This window comes from Lynx canadensis, chromosome C2 (genome assembly GCF_007474595.2).
Source record: "Lynx canadensis isolate LIC74 chromosome C2, mLynCan4.pri.v2, whole genome shotgun sequence".
Lineage (NCBI taxonomy): Eukaryota > Metazoa > Chordata > Mammalia > Carnivora > Felidae > Lynx > Lynx canadensis.
Window position 1 is genome coordinate 140,764,132 of NC_044311.2, and position 16,973 is coordinate 140,781,104.

Sequence of the window (16,973 nt, forward strand, 5' to 3'; positions counted from 1 at the left end):
TTCAGAGACATTTTTAGTGCTTACAATTCAGTGGGGTGTGTGTGGTGGGGATGGGGGAGACGTACTACTGTCATCTGATGGTGGGAACCAGGAATGTTGCTATACATCCCAACATGCTCAGGACAGTGCCCTCCTCCCCTATAAAACAAGGTGTTATCTGGTCCAATATGTCAATAGTGCTAACATCTGTGACTAATTCACATCTCTGACCGTATCACTATTGTGGTTTTGATAAAGAAAGCAGGACACAGAGGTCTCTCTGAGCAAATGACATGATCCATTCCACCAGCACACGGGACACACCCTGATGGGGATCGCAGAGCTTTCTGAGGCCACTTCAGAGGGAAGATCCTCTTGCCAACAAAGAGGGTTGTGGTGCCAGATAACTAATTTTGGGTGCAAATGAGTATTGAGTGCTCAGCTTCTTTAGATATAAGCTTTATGAGCATTTAATCTTTAGTACAATAGCCATGGTCCTTCTGGAGGCTTTCAAATTTCAAAGTTTTATTTCTTCTTGAATTCAGTTGCCATTTGTTGACTGCCCATAATATGGGCGCCTTAGCTGCAAGGGTGACAAGAATGAGACAGACTCAGTTGATGTCCTCCTGGAATTGAGTTCTAGTGGGAGATGATGTGTGTGAATGAATAAATGTTCAAGTAGTTAATCACTCACTATTGTTTTAATGGGTCTATAAGAAAAGCAGCCAGTATTAGGAAAGTGTCTAAGGGAGATCCTGATGGAATTGTGGCCTTCAGGTTTTCTGTGTTGAAGGGATGCCTTTGCTTAGGTTGGAAAGGAAGCTTGGGCTTCCTGACAGCATGGCAGGTAGATGTCAAGACCTGAAACCCCAAGAGATCAAGGCTGAAATGGATGGCATTTGTGACTTAGCCTTGAAAGTCACATTAACTCACTTCTGCCATACTCTTGGATAAGACAGTCACAAGGTTGGATCCAACAAGCTTCAAAGAAAGGGTGACATGGGCACTACAACTTGATGGGAGTGATGTAAAGATCACATTTTAATTTTTTTTAATGTTTATTTATTTTTGAGACAGAGAGAGACAGAGCATGAACGGGGGAGGGTCAGAGAAAGGGAGACACAGAATCTGAAATAGGCTCCAGGCTCTGAGCTGTCAGCACAGAGCCCGACGCGGGGCTTGAACTCACTGACCGCGAGATCATGACCTGAGCCGAAGTCGGCCGCTCAACCGACTGAGCCACCCAGGCGCCCCTGTAAAGATCACATTTTAAGCAAAAGTAGGATGAGCACTATTGCTGCAGCCATATTTGGAAAACGCAGTCTGCTATTAAGTGAAACAAGAGTAAATCAGTACACATTTCTGTTTAAATCCCTTATCTTTTTGAGCCAGAGATAAAACTGTAAGAAATATAGAGATAGTATAAAGATCTCTCTAAATAAAGAAATAATGCTAAATCAATAAAAGATAATCACTGAACGAAAAGCTACAAATTGTAAGAAACTAGGCTGGTGAATACGATAATAACTTATGAATCTTAGTCTTGTGGTCAGATTAAAAAAATTTTTTTAACATTTATTTATTTTTGAGAGACAGAGACAGAGCATGAACAGGGGAGGGGCAGAGAGAGAGAGGGAGACACAGAATCCGAAGCAGGCTCCAGGCTCTGAGCACAGAGCTGGACACGGGGCTCGAACCCATGCACCATGAGATCGTAACCTGAGCCAAAATCGGACGCTCAACTGACTGAGCCACCCTGGCGCCCCCTAATGGTCAAGTTTTCAATCCTTTCGAAAATTGTTTAGGTTCATTTAAGATCTTCTAGTTGCCAAGGGGTGCTGTAAATCGAAAGTGGTTTTGTAAAAACAGTGTTTTGCTCTTAGTGAGATGCTATTTTTTATTTTGCCTGTTTTAAAGATGTAGTCTAACAGAACTTTTTCTTCCCCATTTATGAAATTCTATTTTTGTTGAGAAAAAAGCTGGACAAGATTGATATGTAAAGAAGACACTCTGGTATTTGTTCAGGTAATTGTAAACAGCTTCCTGTGATGGAGTACACCTTGTTTTTATGTCGTTTTTCTCCATTTGTTAACAATGAAATCTTCTCCATGTGGAGCAAACAAAATGGAGAACTCCGAAGAGGTGAAATGCATACTCCTGAAAAATTGGGCGAAAAGCAGCATTTTGCAGAAAAATATTCTCCCCATCTTACCTGAAATAAATGGTTTATAAAATTTTGCCCATTGAAATAATACTTTTCATTTTTACTGTTGGTCTCTGTTAAGAGATTTGAAGTTCACAGGTGGAGTCAATGGTCGAGTAAAGTTATTCCTGCCTATTTTGTAGAGTGTACTGTTTGAACTTTAAATTTTAAGGATTTCTTAGATGACATTATGGGATTAACTTGTGCCTTAAGTTTACAATAAAGTCCTGCCATGACAGCCCTTGGCTGACACCATTTTCATAATTATGTTGACCTGAGAAAATGTCCTTGCCAGAAGGAACAGTATCATAGAATACAAATATTGTTTATCATGTAAAAGCAGAGGACAAGGCCAGGATCATCTGCAGAAGGTAGGAAGTATTTGCCCCAGAAGATGTGCAGACTTCTTTTGTTAAACAATTGTTGCAGGTCGAGACCCCAGAAAAGACTCTAAAACAGATGTGTGGCAGAAAGTTTATTGGGGATTGACATCAACACCTCTGGGAGAATGGACTGATCCTGTGGGGTATTGTGGAACTGAGATGGCCCTAGAGTGTACCAACTGGAGACAAAGGGACCAGGGCCTTACGTCCTGGTATTAATCATCTTTGGATATGGGCTGAGCCAGAGGAGGGGGCAGAGCTTTCGGTGAAATGACTCTCTTTAGACACGAACAGCATAAATATTTCACTTCTGAGGGGGGGCACATCACAGCATCCGCCACAGAAGATTTTTTGAATCCCTGAGGCGCATACCATGATCGCCATAGAACCTAGGTTATCGAATGTAAATGATAGAAGAAGTTTTACTTTGAGGAAATAAATTGTAATTTAAAACCCACCAGAATCAAGCCCATGATCTGTCATACTATTCTCATCACCAGGTAATAGTGATTAATTACGTGGCTGTGAAATGTTACGTTTGCCCCATTTTCAGAAGTTTCTGTGTTAGATGCTTCAAGTTTCCACAGATTTGCAGCAATTCGCATACTTAATTGTGAATGTAAGAGGAAAAGGAACACATTGTGAATGATTTTTGTTAATAAACATGAAAACAGTTTAAGTCATCAAAGCTGTTTATTTTCAAGGTCCTTTGTCCTGCTCAAGGCCAAACTGTTAGCGGATAGAGCTGTACAGATGTGTTGTACTCTTACCTCTGGATAGAAAATTGATTCTTGCCATCTCAAGAGGGGATGCACAGATACCTCTTAGGAAAGGACTGGTTCACATCTTGTAGGAACCAAATGCTAAGCATTAATGACATCAGAATGGTGTGATTATAAAACCTCACACATGGGGAGATTTAAAAGCATAGATCCTATGTGGTCTCGAGCACAGCTCTACTATTTGTTTGCTTGGTGCCCCTGGGAAAATGAAGTTCTCTGTCATTTCATTTTCTCCTCTCTAAAGTAGGTTTAATAATAAGAACCTAGTATTAATAAATGACCAATATGCGTGCATGGCAGAGAGTAAATGCTTTGTAGATGTTTCCTGTTATAATATTCCATTGTGTTTTTTTGAAGAAAAATTTAAGAGAGAACCAACTTTCTCTTTATTAAACTATCACGCCATTGTTTGGTGCTGGAGGTTTGCCTTTTGCTGTATGGAAAACCAAATGGTGTTTGATTATTAATGAGTCCATATATTCGAATGATGTGAAGAGTTGACATTTGAAGGTTTTCCTCAACTCTCTCCATATGGGTCAGGAAAAGGCGTCAAGGAAAAACAACCTTTTTCTAGATCTTTGATGAAAAAAGGTGAGATTGGGAATTTCCTTTCTTTTTTTTAAATATATATTTTTAATGTTTATTTTTGAGGGAGAGAGAGAGAGAAAGAGACAGAGCACTAGTGGGGAAGGGATAGACAGAGAGGGAGACACAGAGTCCGAAGCAGGCTCCAGGCTCTGATTTGTCAGCACAGAGCCCAACACAGGGCTCAAACCCACGAACCATGAGATCATAACCTGAGCCAGAGTCAGGTGCTTAACCGACTGAGTCACCCAGGCACCCCAGGAATTTATTGTCAAGTAAAGCTTATGTGTCATACATCTTTGATGTATAATCTCAATTAACCTTTATAGCGACTCCATGAGATTTACACTGTAATGTTCTCCTTCTTACTAATGGAGGGAAACAAGAGAAGAGGTTATGAATAGAAACTGGAGCAGAGTTTAGGGTCTGAAAACAAGTCAGTGTGAAGTCATTGTAGTGCTCAGGCAGGGGTGGAGTGGGGTGCTGGCCCGCTCCAGTGCAATTCAGGTTGGATGATGTGTGTGCAGAATACAGATGGCCAGAGAGGTCTTTCTGCCTTGTGACCAGCGGCTGCAAAGGGGTTTCTCCTGGGCTGAATTCATGGCAGCAGAACCATGAAGCTTGCCGTCTTCGGGTTAGTTAGTTATTTCAGTGGAAGAAAAAGCATGAAAATTTCTCTGGTCATGTAATTACTAAATTGCTTGTTGTATGTCTCCCCGAGAATATAAGACAAATCTATCATTGCAAAACAGTGGTTTCCTTTATTAGTCTATTTATTTATTTTGAGAGGAAGAGAGAGAGCATGTGCAAGTGGGGGAGGGGCAGAGGGAGGAGGAGGAGAGAGGGAGCTAGAGAATGAATCTTAAAGGGGTTTCACACCCAGCACAGAGCCCATGCACGGGCTCCATCTCACGATTGAGGTCACGGCCTGAACCAAAATCAAGAGTCAGACGCTTAACTAACTGAGCCACCCAGGTGCCCTTTTACTTTTCTTTTTCTTTTTTTTCTTTTTTTCTTTCTCGTTTCTTTTCTGGTTAAAGATTAAGTTACATAAGGAAGAAAAGGCGTTAACTGGAAATCAATATATTTGCGTTTCAAGACAATTTGTATTGTAGTTCTCTCAAGGATATTTGCAGAAAGAAGAGGAAATGGCTAAAGGAAATAGCTGTGGTGGTGAAAATTGCCTTCTTGAAGGCCTGTTCCTAATCTTTTCTGCTGCAGAATATTATGTTGATTCAGGAAATTAGCTTTGCGTTTTTAAAAATTATAATTTAGAAAAGGACTGTATTTAGGTCAGAGAGAAAAAGATAAAGATGTGGTTTTGAAATTTCTAGAATCTTACATTTGGATATTTCTTCTCACAGTTGCTCAGTTGACATACTCCCTTTTCTATAAGTAAAAATGTCTTGCACTCTTGTTTTCTGGTCTAGGAAGTCTCAAAGCTCTCCCTGATGTCCAGATCTTGAGAGAAACAAAGGAGCAAAATTTCTTTTTGCAAATCTGTGAAGATTATCTGATTATTAAAAATATCCTGATCCAGAAACCCTGGGAGAAATAATGTGTATATTGAGTTTTAAAAATAAAAGCCACTCAGTGCTTGTGCATGAACATTTGCACCTAACAGGCAAAAGAAAGTCAGGTTGAGGATGGCACAGTATAATTAAAGAGGGGGATGACCATGAATTCATCAGGATCAGAAGATTAAAAAAACAAAAAAAGATCTCTTTGTATGTATAAAACCACTGCTTAAAAAAGAACTGTGTGGCTAGAAGAGAATAACAGTAACACATTAAATGGTATTCTTTGGAAAAGAACGATTCTAGAAGATCAAAAATACTGTACAATATACTCACAGTAGGTATCTGAGCTTTACAGAAATTTATACTAATGTCAGTGTCTTTCTACTTGTCCCTTTGAACGCAAGATTCATAGAAAATATTGAGAACAAAAATTTACCCTCTCGCAAGCCAGTAAAAATGTGAAACAGTTTTTCTACTAAGTCATTTAGCATCATGACCAGATGGTTAAAGAAGATAAATTTTAAGAGTTGATTTTCAAGTTTTAGAGGAAACTGCTGGTGGTGTTCAGTTGGGTACACTTCAGAGTGCACATTTGCATATGAAAAATGCTTCTATAATATTGCAGTTAATTTACTGGGCAAACAGCTTGAATATATATTGAAGCTTTATGGTGCCAGGACACCCAGTTGATCTGATAAAATTACAAGTGAATTTGAGAGCAGAGGAGGACGGAGTAATAAATCAGTTATATGTTAACTTGCAGAGGAAAGAAAATACTTGCCTACTCTCCAAGTCTCCCCACTTTTTCAACGGGTTGAATTTACCTTGTACACACAAAGTGTAATTGTGTTAGCCCTTGGTTATTGATGAATCCTCTTAAAAGGAGTAAGTTATTTGGTTGCTTTAATTGATTGATTTCTTTAAATTGACAGTAAAATCCTTGAAACACACCAGACCTATGTAAACACAGTCTGAATCACACTCAAAATTTAACCAATGTTTGGATACCCGTTCTATCAAGGCATCTTGTGAATGTAGTGAAATAATGATTCAATTCTCTAATTATTAAAAAGAAAATGGCTTGCTGGCCAATTGGGCAAAAAGCATCCTTCACCCTGCATATGTCATTGAATGGATCTGTTATTTGAATGAAGTAACAGATCTCTCTGGTTAATACTATCCAAATGATCGTTAGGCAGGCACAGCTGCTGTTCTTGAAATGTGAGTTTGTCTGCAGTGGATGCTATTGTTGCTTCTCCAACATTAGTACCATCTCTGTCTGGTGGGTGGAGGCCAGGGATGGTGCTGTACATATCACAATACTTAGGGCAGTCCCCCCCTCCCCACCATATGAAAAATGATTTGGTCCAAAATACCAATAGTGCCACCGTCTATGACTAACTAGCATCTGTGTGTCACTATCATGGTTTTGATAAAGAAAGGAAAATGGAGATGTCCTTGGACCAAAGACTTGATCCATTCCACCAGCACGTGACACATCCTGATGAAGACTCCAGAGCTTTCTGAGAGGGCTTCGAAGGGAAGATCCTCCTGCCAACAAAGAGGGTTGTGGTGCCAGATAACTAATTTTGGGTGCAAATGAGTATTGAGTGCCCAGCTTCTTTAGATATAAGCTTTATGAGCATTTAGTCTTTAGTACAATAGCCATGGTCCTTCTGGAGGCTTTCAAATCACCAGAGAGAGCGTTACCTCGTCCTTATGGTCAGATACCTGAAGGGAGGTATTACCAGTTGCTTGGCAGTTTTATTTCTTCTTAAATTCAGTTGCCATTTGTTGACTGCCCATAATATGGGCGCCTTAGCTGCAAGGGTGACGAGAATGAGACAGACTCAGTTGATGTCCTCCTAGAATTGAATTCTAGTGGGAGATGATGTCTGTGAATGAATAAATGTTCAAGTGGTTAATCACTCACTATTGTTTTAATGGGTCTATAAGAAAAGCAGCCAGTATTAGGAAAGTGTCTAAAGGAGATCCTGATGGAATTGTGGCCTTCAGGTTTTCTGTGTTGAAGGGATACCTTTGCTTAGGTTGGAAAGGAAGCTTGGGCTTCCTGACAGCATGGCAGGTGGATGTCAAGACCTGAAACCCCAAGAGATCAAGGCTGAAATGGATGGCATTTGTGACTTAGCCTTGAAAGTCACATTAACTCACTTCTGCCATACTCTTGGATAAGACAGTCACAAGGTTGGATCCAACAAGCTTCAAAGAAAGGGTGACATGGGCACTACAACTTGATGGGAGTGATGTAAAGATCACATTTTAAGAAAAAGTAGGATGAGCACTATTGCTGCAGCCATATATATTAAGTGAAACAAGAATAAATCAGTACACATTTCTGTTTAAATTCCTTATCTTTTTGAACTATTTAGGTAATTGATATGATCTCCAGCTTCCAAAGTGTATTCTAATTGACCTAGCCTGTAGTGCGATCCCATCTCCCTGGTCACAATAATTAATTCAGGAGTGTCACATGACATAGGCCGTGGCATTTATTCAGAAATTGGGAGAGGAAACATCATCTCGCCTGGATGGTGTGATGTCTTGATATGAGGCCTAGAACTGCTACAGATATTTTGCTCTTATGAGGAAAGCCAGTCTCAAGATAAAGCTGATGCATCAGGATGGGCAGAGCTCAGTGGATTACAGAGAAATAGTCTGGAGTCCTTAACAAATCATATCAGAAAGTTTTAATGTCCTCTAGACTGCATAAGCCAGTGCATTACTTTTTAAGTGAGTTTGTGTTGGATCCTCTATTACTCGCAAATGAAATCATCCAAAGAGATCCAAAGACTCAATAGTACCAAGGCCAAGGACTCTTACTGGTATTCAGTCTGCTATCCCCTGCCCCTGCCCTTCTCCTCCCCTGACATTCATATGAGACTTCTTTTCTCTTCTAAAGCTGTCTCTAAGTTTTAGTTTGAGATATGGAGAGGATTACGGAAGGATAAGACAAGTTCTTCATATTTTCCTATTTTAGCTTTGGAAAGCCTTCAAATAATTGGATGCAGCCAAGTTTATTTTAACTCTTTATTTAAAAAAAAATTTTTTTTAACATTTATTTATTTTTGAGACAGGGAGAGACAGCATGAACGGGGGAGGGTCAGAGAGAGAGGGAGGCACACAATCTGAAACAGGCTCCAGGCTCTCAGCTGTCAGCACAGAGCCTGACGCGGGGCTCGAACTCACAGACCACGAGATCATGACCTGAGCCGAAGTCAGATGCCTAACCGACTGAGCCACCCAGGCGCCCCTTAACTCTTAATTTTGAAACCATTGCAGACTTATCAGAAGTTGCAAAAGTAGATTCTATAATCTGCTTATAATTAAGGGATTCTATAATCCCTTGAATGCATCACCGAGCTTCCTATACTGTAGTAGTATAATATCAAAACAAGAAAATTGATGTAATTAAATAGTATAGTAAGCATTTTTTTATTGGCCGTTGATTTTATCATCTGTAAAGTGACAGTATAATATGTTCCTTCCAAGTTGAAACAAGAAAATGAATACAAAGCAATTAGCTCAATGTACTTAATACCTGGAATTGTTATCAACAACACTTATATATACCTAAAAGTGTATGTATATGCATGTATGTACATACATATATATTGCATGTATATATATGTATATGTATATGTATACTGATACACACATGCACACACAAATATATTCATTTTATAAGGCTCAAGGTATCATTTAATTTTGTAAACAAATACACTGCTAACAGTTGTTGCTTTGTTTTTTCACATATTGCTATGCACATCTGTTAACTTGTGGTTAAATCTTTGGAGAAAGTACAATTTGTGATTATATTTTTCTGGTGAGAAAAAACTTGATCCATTTTTTGTAAAAGTTGTAGGAGATGTTTCTATCAGAGTAACAGTCTTAATATATTGCACTCAAAAATTCAATCTCCAGCAAGTAGCCGGTACATTACTCAAATACTGGCCATGAAGTCTATACCCTCATAGGCAAATCTATGAGTACCTTCTAGATTACAATAAGAACTGAAGTTCGTCGGACGGATGTTGTCTTCTACCAATTTCCAGGCTCAATGAGTCATTTTATGGAGAGACTCTCAACAGACTAAAGGAGTTCTTATTTTTTTAATTTTATATGCTTCTAGTGCAGTGCTTTTCCAAGAGCAGTCACCGGAACACCCGCATTCGTATCATGTGGTGATTTTGAAGGACCTAATCTAGATCACCTAAATGACTTCTGAGGGGGAAGATAAGAAATCTTTTTTGACACACATCTTATCAGATTCCCATGGTCATAAAAGTTGAAGAATGCTGTCCTGGTGCCATACATCTGCTTTCTTTAAAATATAAGGACAGGGGCGCCTGGGTGGCGCAGTCGGTTAAGCGTCCGACTTCAGCCAGGTCACGATCTCGCGGTCCGTGAGTTCGAGCCCCGCGTCAGGCTCTGGGCTGATGGCTCAGAGCCTGGAGCCTGCTTCCATTCTGTGTCTCCCCCTCTCTCTGCCCCTCCCCCGTTCATGCTCTGTCTCTCTCTGTCTCAAAAATAAATAAAACGTTAAAAAAAATTTTTTTTAAAATATAAGGACAAAGAGTTCTAAAGTATCTCAAGAATGAATGATGCTGCAAGTTCTAATAGCAGGAAAAACAAAGAGGCAGAAGAGATAGTTTATGATAAAATTGGAAAAGAAATGTATAGGGATATAAAAGATATAAAAATAATTATTCAAAGAAGCATCTCAAGATTAAAATCATCTTAAAATGAGTTCACCCAACATTGCTTTTTCTAAGAATTAACTTTTAAAAAATTTAAAATTTAAAATTAACATAAAGTTGACTATTTTAGGTGCACAGTTCTATACACGTTAACACATGAATGAATTGGTATGATCACACCATAATCAGGATGAGACAATTTCATCACTCTAAAAAAACTTCCTCTTGGTTTCCCCTTGAGCAAAGTCATACCCTTCCCTCCCTCCCCTCCTCCCAATCCTTGGCAAATACTGTTCTGTCACTGTAGTTTTGTTTCTTAAAGAACGTCATGTAAATAGAATCGTACAGTATGTAAACTTGAGACTGACTTCTTTCGCTAGGCATAGTGCCTTTGAGATTCATCCAAGTTGTTTGATATATAAATAGCTCAATCCTTTTTACTGCTGGGTGGCACTGCATTTATGAATGTATCACAGTTTGTTTTTCATTACCTATTGAAGGGCATTTGGATTGTTTGATTACCAATAGAACTGCTATAAATATTCATGCAAGGATTTTTGTATGAACGTACATTTTTATTTCTCTGGGGGTAAATTCTCAAGAATGGGATTGCTGGATCATAATGATGATATGGTAAGTATATGTAACTTTATTAGAAACTGCCAAGGTATTTTTTAGAGCGGCTTTACTATTTTGCATTATCACCAACAATATGTAAGAATTACAGATGTTCTATGTCCTTGTTAGCACTTAGTATTGTCAGTATTATTTATTTTAGCCATTCTAATAGGTATGGGATGATATCTTCTAGTGGTTTTAATTTGCATCTCCCTAGTGGCTAATAAACATTGTTGAGCATCTTTTCATGTGCTTACTAGCCATCTGTATATCCTCTTTGGTGAAATGTTTTGGCTATTTTTTTTTTTAACATTTTGTCTATTTTTTAATTGGATTGTTTCCTTACTGGTGAGTTTAGAGGGTTTTTTTTTATATATTCTAAATTCAAATCCTTGCCAGATATGTGACTTGCAAATAACTTCTTCTGGTCTATAGCTTATGTTTTCATTCTCTGAACAGTGTCTTTAAAAAAAAATTTTTTTTAACATTTATCTATTTTTGAGAGACAGAGAGAGAGGCAGAGCATGAGTAGGGGAGGGGGAGAGAGAGAGAGAGAGAGAGAGAGAGAGAGAGAGAGACAGAAAGAATCCGAAGCAGTCTCCAGGCTCTGAGCTGTTTGTTAGCACAGAGCCCAACGTGGGGCTTGAACCCACGAACTGTGAGACCATGACCTGAGCCAAAGTTGGACGCTCAACCAACTGAGCCACCCAGGCACCCCGTCTTAACAGTGTCTTTTAAAAGGGAAACATTTTAACTTTGGTGAAGTCTGATTTATAATTTCTTTTGTAGGGATCATGCTTTTGGTACAATATCTAAGAATTTTTTCCTTATTGAAGAAATGAAGATTTTCTCCTATTATTTGAAAAGGTTTAGTTTTATATTTATATGCGCATCCATGATAAATTTTGAGTTAATATTTGAATGAGGTTATATTTTGTTTTTTGTTGTGTTTTGTTTTGTTTCGCTTATGTATGTTCAGTTGTCCTAACCATTTGTGGAAAATACTGTATTTTCCCTATTTAATTACCTTTGCCCTTTTGTAAAAACCTGTTAGCTCAAGGGAATGAGAAAGCAAGCCCTAGCCTAGAAGAAAATGTTTGCAAAATATATATCTGATAAAAGACTGGTATACAAACTATACAAAGAACTCTTAAAACTAGCAACAATGAATAGTCTAATTTCAAAAAAATAGTTAAAAGAGGGGCACCTGGGCGACTCAGTTGGTTGGGCATCTGACTTTGGCTCAGATCATGATCTCACAGTTTGTGGGTTCGAGCCCCACGTCGGGCTCTGTGCTGAGAGCTCACAGCCTAGGGCCTGCTTCAGATTCAGTGTCTCCCTCTCTCTCTCTGCCCCTCCCTGCTCGTGCTCTATCTCTCTCTCTCTCAAAAATAAATAAGCTTAAAAAAATCGTTATAAGACCTAAACAAGGAAAAATCAAGAAAACTAAAAGGCAACTAACGGAATGGGAGAAGATATTTGCAAATCACAGATCGGATAAGGAGTTAGTACCGCAAATCCACAAAGAACTTATCAAACTCAGCACCCCAAAAATAAATACTGCGTGAAGTGAAGAAATGGGCAGAAGGCATGAATAGACACTTTTCCAAAGAAGACATCCAGATGGCTAACAGCCACATGAAAAGATGCTCAATATCACTCATCATCAGGGAAATACAAATCAAAACCATAACGAGGTGCCACCTCACACCAGTCAGAGTGGCTAAAATGAACAATTCAGGAGACAACAGATGTTGGAGAGGATGTGGAGAAAGGGGAACACTTTTGCACTGTTGGTGGGAATGCAAACTGGTGCAGCTCTTCTGGAGAACAGTATGGAGGTTTATCAAAAAATTGAAAATAGAACTATGTCACATCCCAGCAATTGCAATACCAGCTATTTATCCAAAGGATACAAAAATGCTGATTTGAAGGGGCTCAATGCCCCAATGTTTATAGCAGCACTATCAACAATAGCCAAACTATGGGAAGAGCTTAAATGTTCATCAGCTGACAAATGGATAAAGCAGATGTAGTATTTATATACCATGGAATATTACTTGGCAATCAAAAAAATGAAATCTTGACATTTGCAACAACATGGATGGAACTAGAGTGTATTATGCTAGGTGAAATAAGTCAGAGAAAGACAAGTATCATATGATTTCACTCATATTTGAAATTTAAGAAACACAACAGATGATCATTGGGGAAGGGAAGGAAAAATAAGATAAAAACAGAGAGGGAGGCAAACCATAAGAGACTCTTAAATACAGAGAACAAACTGAAGGTTGCTGGGGGGGAGGTGGGTGGGAGGATGGGCTAAATGGGTGATGGGCATTAAGGAGGGCACTTGTTTGGATGAGCACTGGGTGTTGTATTGTAAGCAATCACTCACTGGGTTCTGCTCATGAAACCGATACTACACTGTATGTTAACTAACTTGAATTTAACAACCACAAAAAAGGACTTGAACAGATACCTTACCCAAGAAGATGTACAGATGGCAAATAAGCATATGAAAAGATGCTTAATATCATGTGTCATTAGTGAATTGCAAATTGAAACCGCAATGTGGTATCAGTAAACACCAAAATCCTAAACACTGAGAGCAGCACTGGTATAGAAACTGAGCAACAAGAACTCTCATTCATGGCTGGTGAGAATGTGAAACGGTCCAGACACTTTGGAAGGAATTTGGCAGTTTCTTATAAAAACTACACATACTCTTACCATACAATCTAACAGCTACGTTCCTTGATATTTACCCGCAGGACTTGAAAACTTATGTCCATATAAATACATGTATACAGATGTTTATAGCAGTTTTATTTATAATTGTGAAACATGGGAGCAATCAGTATGTCCACTAGGTGAATGGAAACATAAACTGTGGTACATCTAAAAAATGGACAGTTACTCAGTGCTGAAAAGAAATGATCTATCAAGCCAAAAAGACATGGATGGACCTTAAATGCATATTACTAAATGAAAGTAGCCAACTGAAAAGGCTGCCTACTGTATGAGTCCAATTATATGCCATTCTTCAAAAAAGCAAAACTGTGGAGACAGTAAAAATATCGGTGGTTGCCAGGGGTTATGAGGAGGAAGGGATAGATAGGTAGAACACAGAGGATTTGGTGCGGGGGGAAGGAGATAATCAAAGACAATCAATTGGCCATATATGTGGAGGTCTATTTCTTTCTTTTTAAAAAAAATTTTTTTTAACGTTTATTCATTTTCGAGAGACAGAGAGAGACAGAGCATGAGTGGGGGAGGGGGAGAGAGAGAGGGAGACACAGAATCCAAATCAGGCTCCAGGCTCTGAACTGTCAGCACAGAGCCCTATGTGGGGCTCAAACTCACGAACTGCGAGATCATGACCTGAGCCGAAGTTGGACGCTCAACAGACTGAGCCACCCAGGCGCCCCTGTGGAGGTCTATTTCTAAACTCCATTCTGTTTCATTGAACTGTGTGTATGTTTATCTCTCCACCGACACTGTAGTATATTTTTATTGTTGGCCTAACAATTGTGATTCTTCCAATTTGTTATTCTTTTCCAAAATACTTTGGCTTTGCTCATCTATGTGAATTTTGGAATCAGCTAGCCCATATCTACAAAACAAAAATCCTGCTGGAGATTTGATTGCAACTGTGCTTTATCTGTAGATTCACTGGGGCAGAGTTAGTATTTTTGCTGTATTGGGTCTTGCAATCAATGAACATAGATTTTATATTTTTTTGCAGTTATTATGTGTATATTAAGAAATCATTTTTTATTGCTTATCATTTTTTATTAGTAGATGGGAATATATTATTGAATTTTGTACATTGACTTTTTTTTTTCGTAGATTCCTTGAGATTATCTGCATGGAAAATCATGTTTTCTGTGAGTAGAGACAATTTTATTTTTTTCCTTATGATCTATTTGACTGCCCACTCCCCACACCCCTTATTGTTCTGATTAGGACTTCCAGTATAATATTAAATAGGAGTGACGAGAGTGGACAGCCTAGTTTTGTTCCTGTTCTTGGGATAAAAGCATTCAGTCTTTCACCATTAAGTATTATATGGGTGTAGGTTATCCATCAATGCCCTTTATCATATTGGGGATATTTCATTCTATTCCTAGTTTCCTGAGGGTTTTTTTTTATCATGAGTTAATATTGAATTTTGTCAAATATTCTTTTGCATCAGCTAATATGATCGTGGTTTTTTTGTTTTGTTTTGTTTTTTGTTTTTGTTTTGTTTTGTTTTTCCTTTAGGCTGTGTTAACAGTTAACATGATAGATTGCATTGATTGATTTTTAAATGTTGAACCAGCCTTGCTTTCCTGGGGCAAACTCCAATTGGTCAGGGTGTATTAGTTTTATATATTCCTGGATTTGTTTTGCTGTTATTTTGGTGGGGATCTTTTTGTGTCTACTTCATGAGAGATATTGGTCTGTCGTTTTCTTTTCCTACCCACTTTGGTTTTGATACTAGGGTAATACTGCCCTCATAAAATGAGTCAGGAGGTATATCCCCTTCTTTCCTCTTTTCTGGAAGAGACTGTTAAACTGGTGTTATTTCTTCTTGAAAAGTTTGATAGAATTCACTAGTGAAGTCATCTATACTTGTATATTTCATTCTCAGAAGGGTTTTGACCAGAAATTAAATTGAAGAGGTATAGGACTATTCAGGGGTCTATTTCATTTTGCATACATTTTTGAGGAATTGTTTTATTTCACCTAAGTTGTTTCATTTATGTGCACTGAGTTGTTTGCAGTATGATCTTCGGATTCCTTTAATGTCAGTAAGGTCTGTAATGACATATTCTCCTTCATTCCTTATATTGGTAATTTCTGTCTTTCTTTTTTTCTTTGTGAGACTTACTAGAGATTTATCAATTTTATTGATCTAAGAAATGAGCTTTTGACTTTATCATTTTTTCCTTCTTTTATTTCCTGTTTCATTAGTTTCTGCCTTCATTTTTATTATTTCTTTCCTATACTTGCTTTGGTTTTGTTTGCTTTCCTTTTTGTAATTTAAGGTGGGAGCTTATATTATCGGGTTATGACTTTCCTTTTTTTCTAATACAAGTGGTCCTTTCTTTGCCTGGTAGTGCTGCACTATAAAAATGACCGTGTAAGGTCAAACTGTTCAAAGTAATCTTAATAATCAATAGGAACATTTTTTATTTTTCCATGACTGTTAACATTTTTTTTATAAATACATTAGAATATGTCTTGCTGTGGATTATAAATGGTTGTCAAATGAAAAAAAAGTGAAATTAATACTTACTTAATAGGCCACAATTTAAGACATTATGAATTTTGAGAATTGAAGTCTTTTGTTTATAAAAATGCAATAGAAGTACTGTGAGCTTCTCATTGTATAATTTACAGTGAGAACAAGCATCTTATCTGTGCTTTGGCAGTTTGTCTTATTGCTTTCTAAGTTTCGACTGGTTTCCAACAGTTTATCCTTTGTACCTCAAATATTGTAAAATATTTCCAGTTGTTCCTTTAATGCGAAGTTTTGTCATTGTCCTCTCTTCTGAGGCATCTTTCTCCTGTTTTCACTACCACTGTCCTCATTTCTGTTAACACACTCACCTTTACTGAATTCATGTGGCTGCATATTTAGAGCAGCATGGTCAACATTTCCATGGCCAGCTATTTGAATGGAAATAGCATGGTCAACATTTCCATGGCCAGCTATTTCCTCTATAATCCCATTTATGTTGGATTCAAATTTTACTTTATTTTTTGTTACACATTCATCTTTGTTGGCCAGTTTTCTCTTTTGATTGTACATTTTAAAAAATGCCAGATGGGTTTATCACTGGGAGACAAGGAGACAACACAATTATACTTTCTGCTGTAAGTGCATGAACTGAATAACTGATGTACAGTGACCAATCATTGACAAACTTTGGAAGAAGTAGTTGATTGGTCACCTATCATGATGTGCATCCATTATTTATGTAGTGATTTATGGAGTTTTCACGTCATGCAATTACTCATAGTAAATATATTGTAGTCATTAAAATTTGAACAGTGTTATTGGGGGCTGATATTGTTTATTTAAACTATGGTAAAGGAAATTTTTGTATATTGGGACTTTTTAAAGCTAGGGTTATCTACATAAGCATTTATTTCTATAAATTACCTTCTAAGCACAGCCTTAGATGTGTTCCACA

At 38.0% G+C, this 16,973-nt stretch overlaps 1 protein-coding gene across 1 annotated transcript in view; it reads left to right on the forward strand.

Annotated features, from left to right (window-relative positions):
- LOC116738300 overlaps nucleotides 1–16,973 on the forward strand; it is a 214,202-nt gene that overhangs the window by 81,919 nt on the left and 115,310 nt on the right. Inside the window, exon 3 of the mRNA XM_032594596.1 lies at nucleotides 14,641–14,678. Coding sequence (XP_032450487.1) covers nucleotides 14,641–14,678 — 38 coding nt within the window. The remainder of the gene's footprint in view (nucleotides 1–14,640; nucleotides 14,679–16,973) is intronic.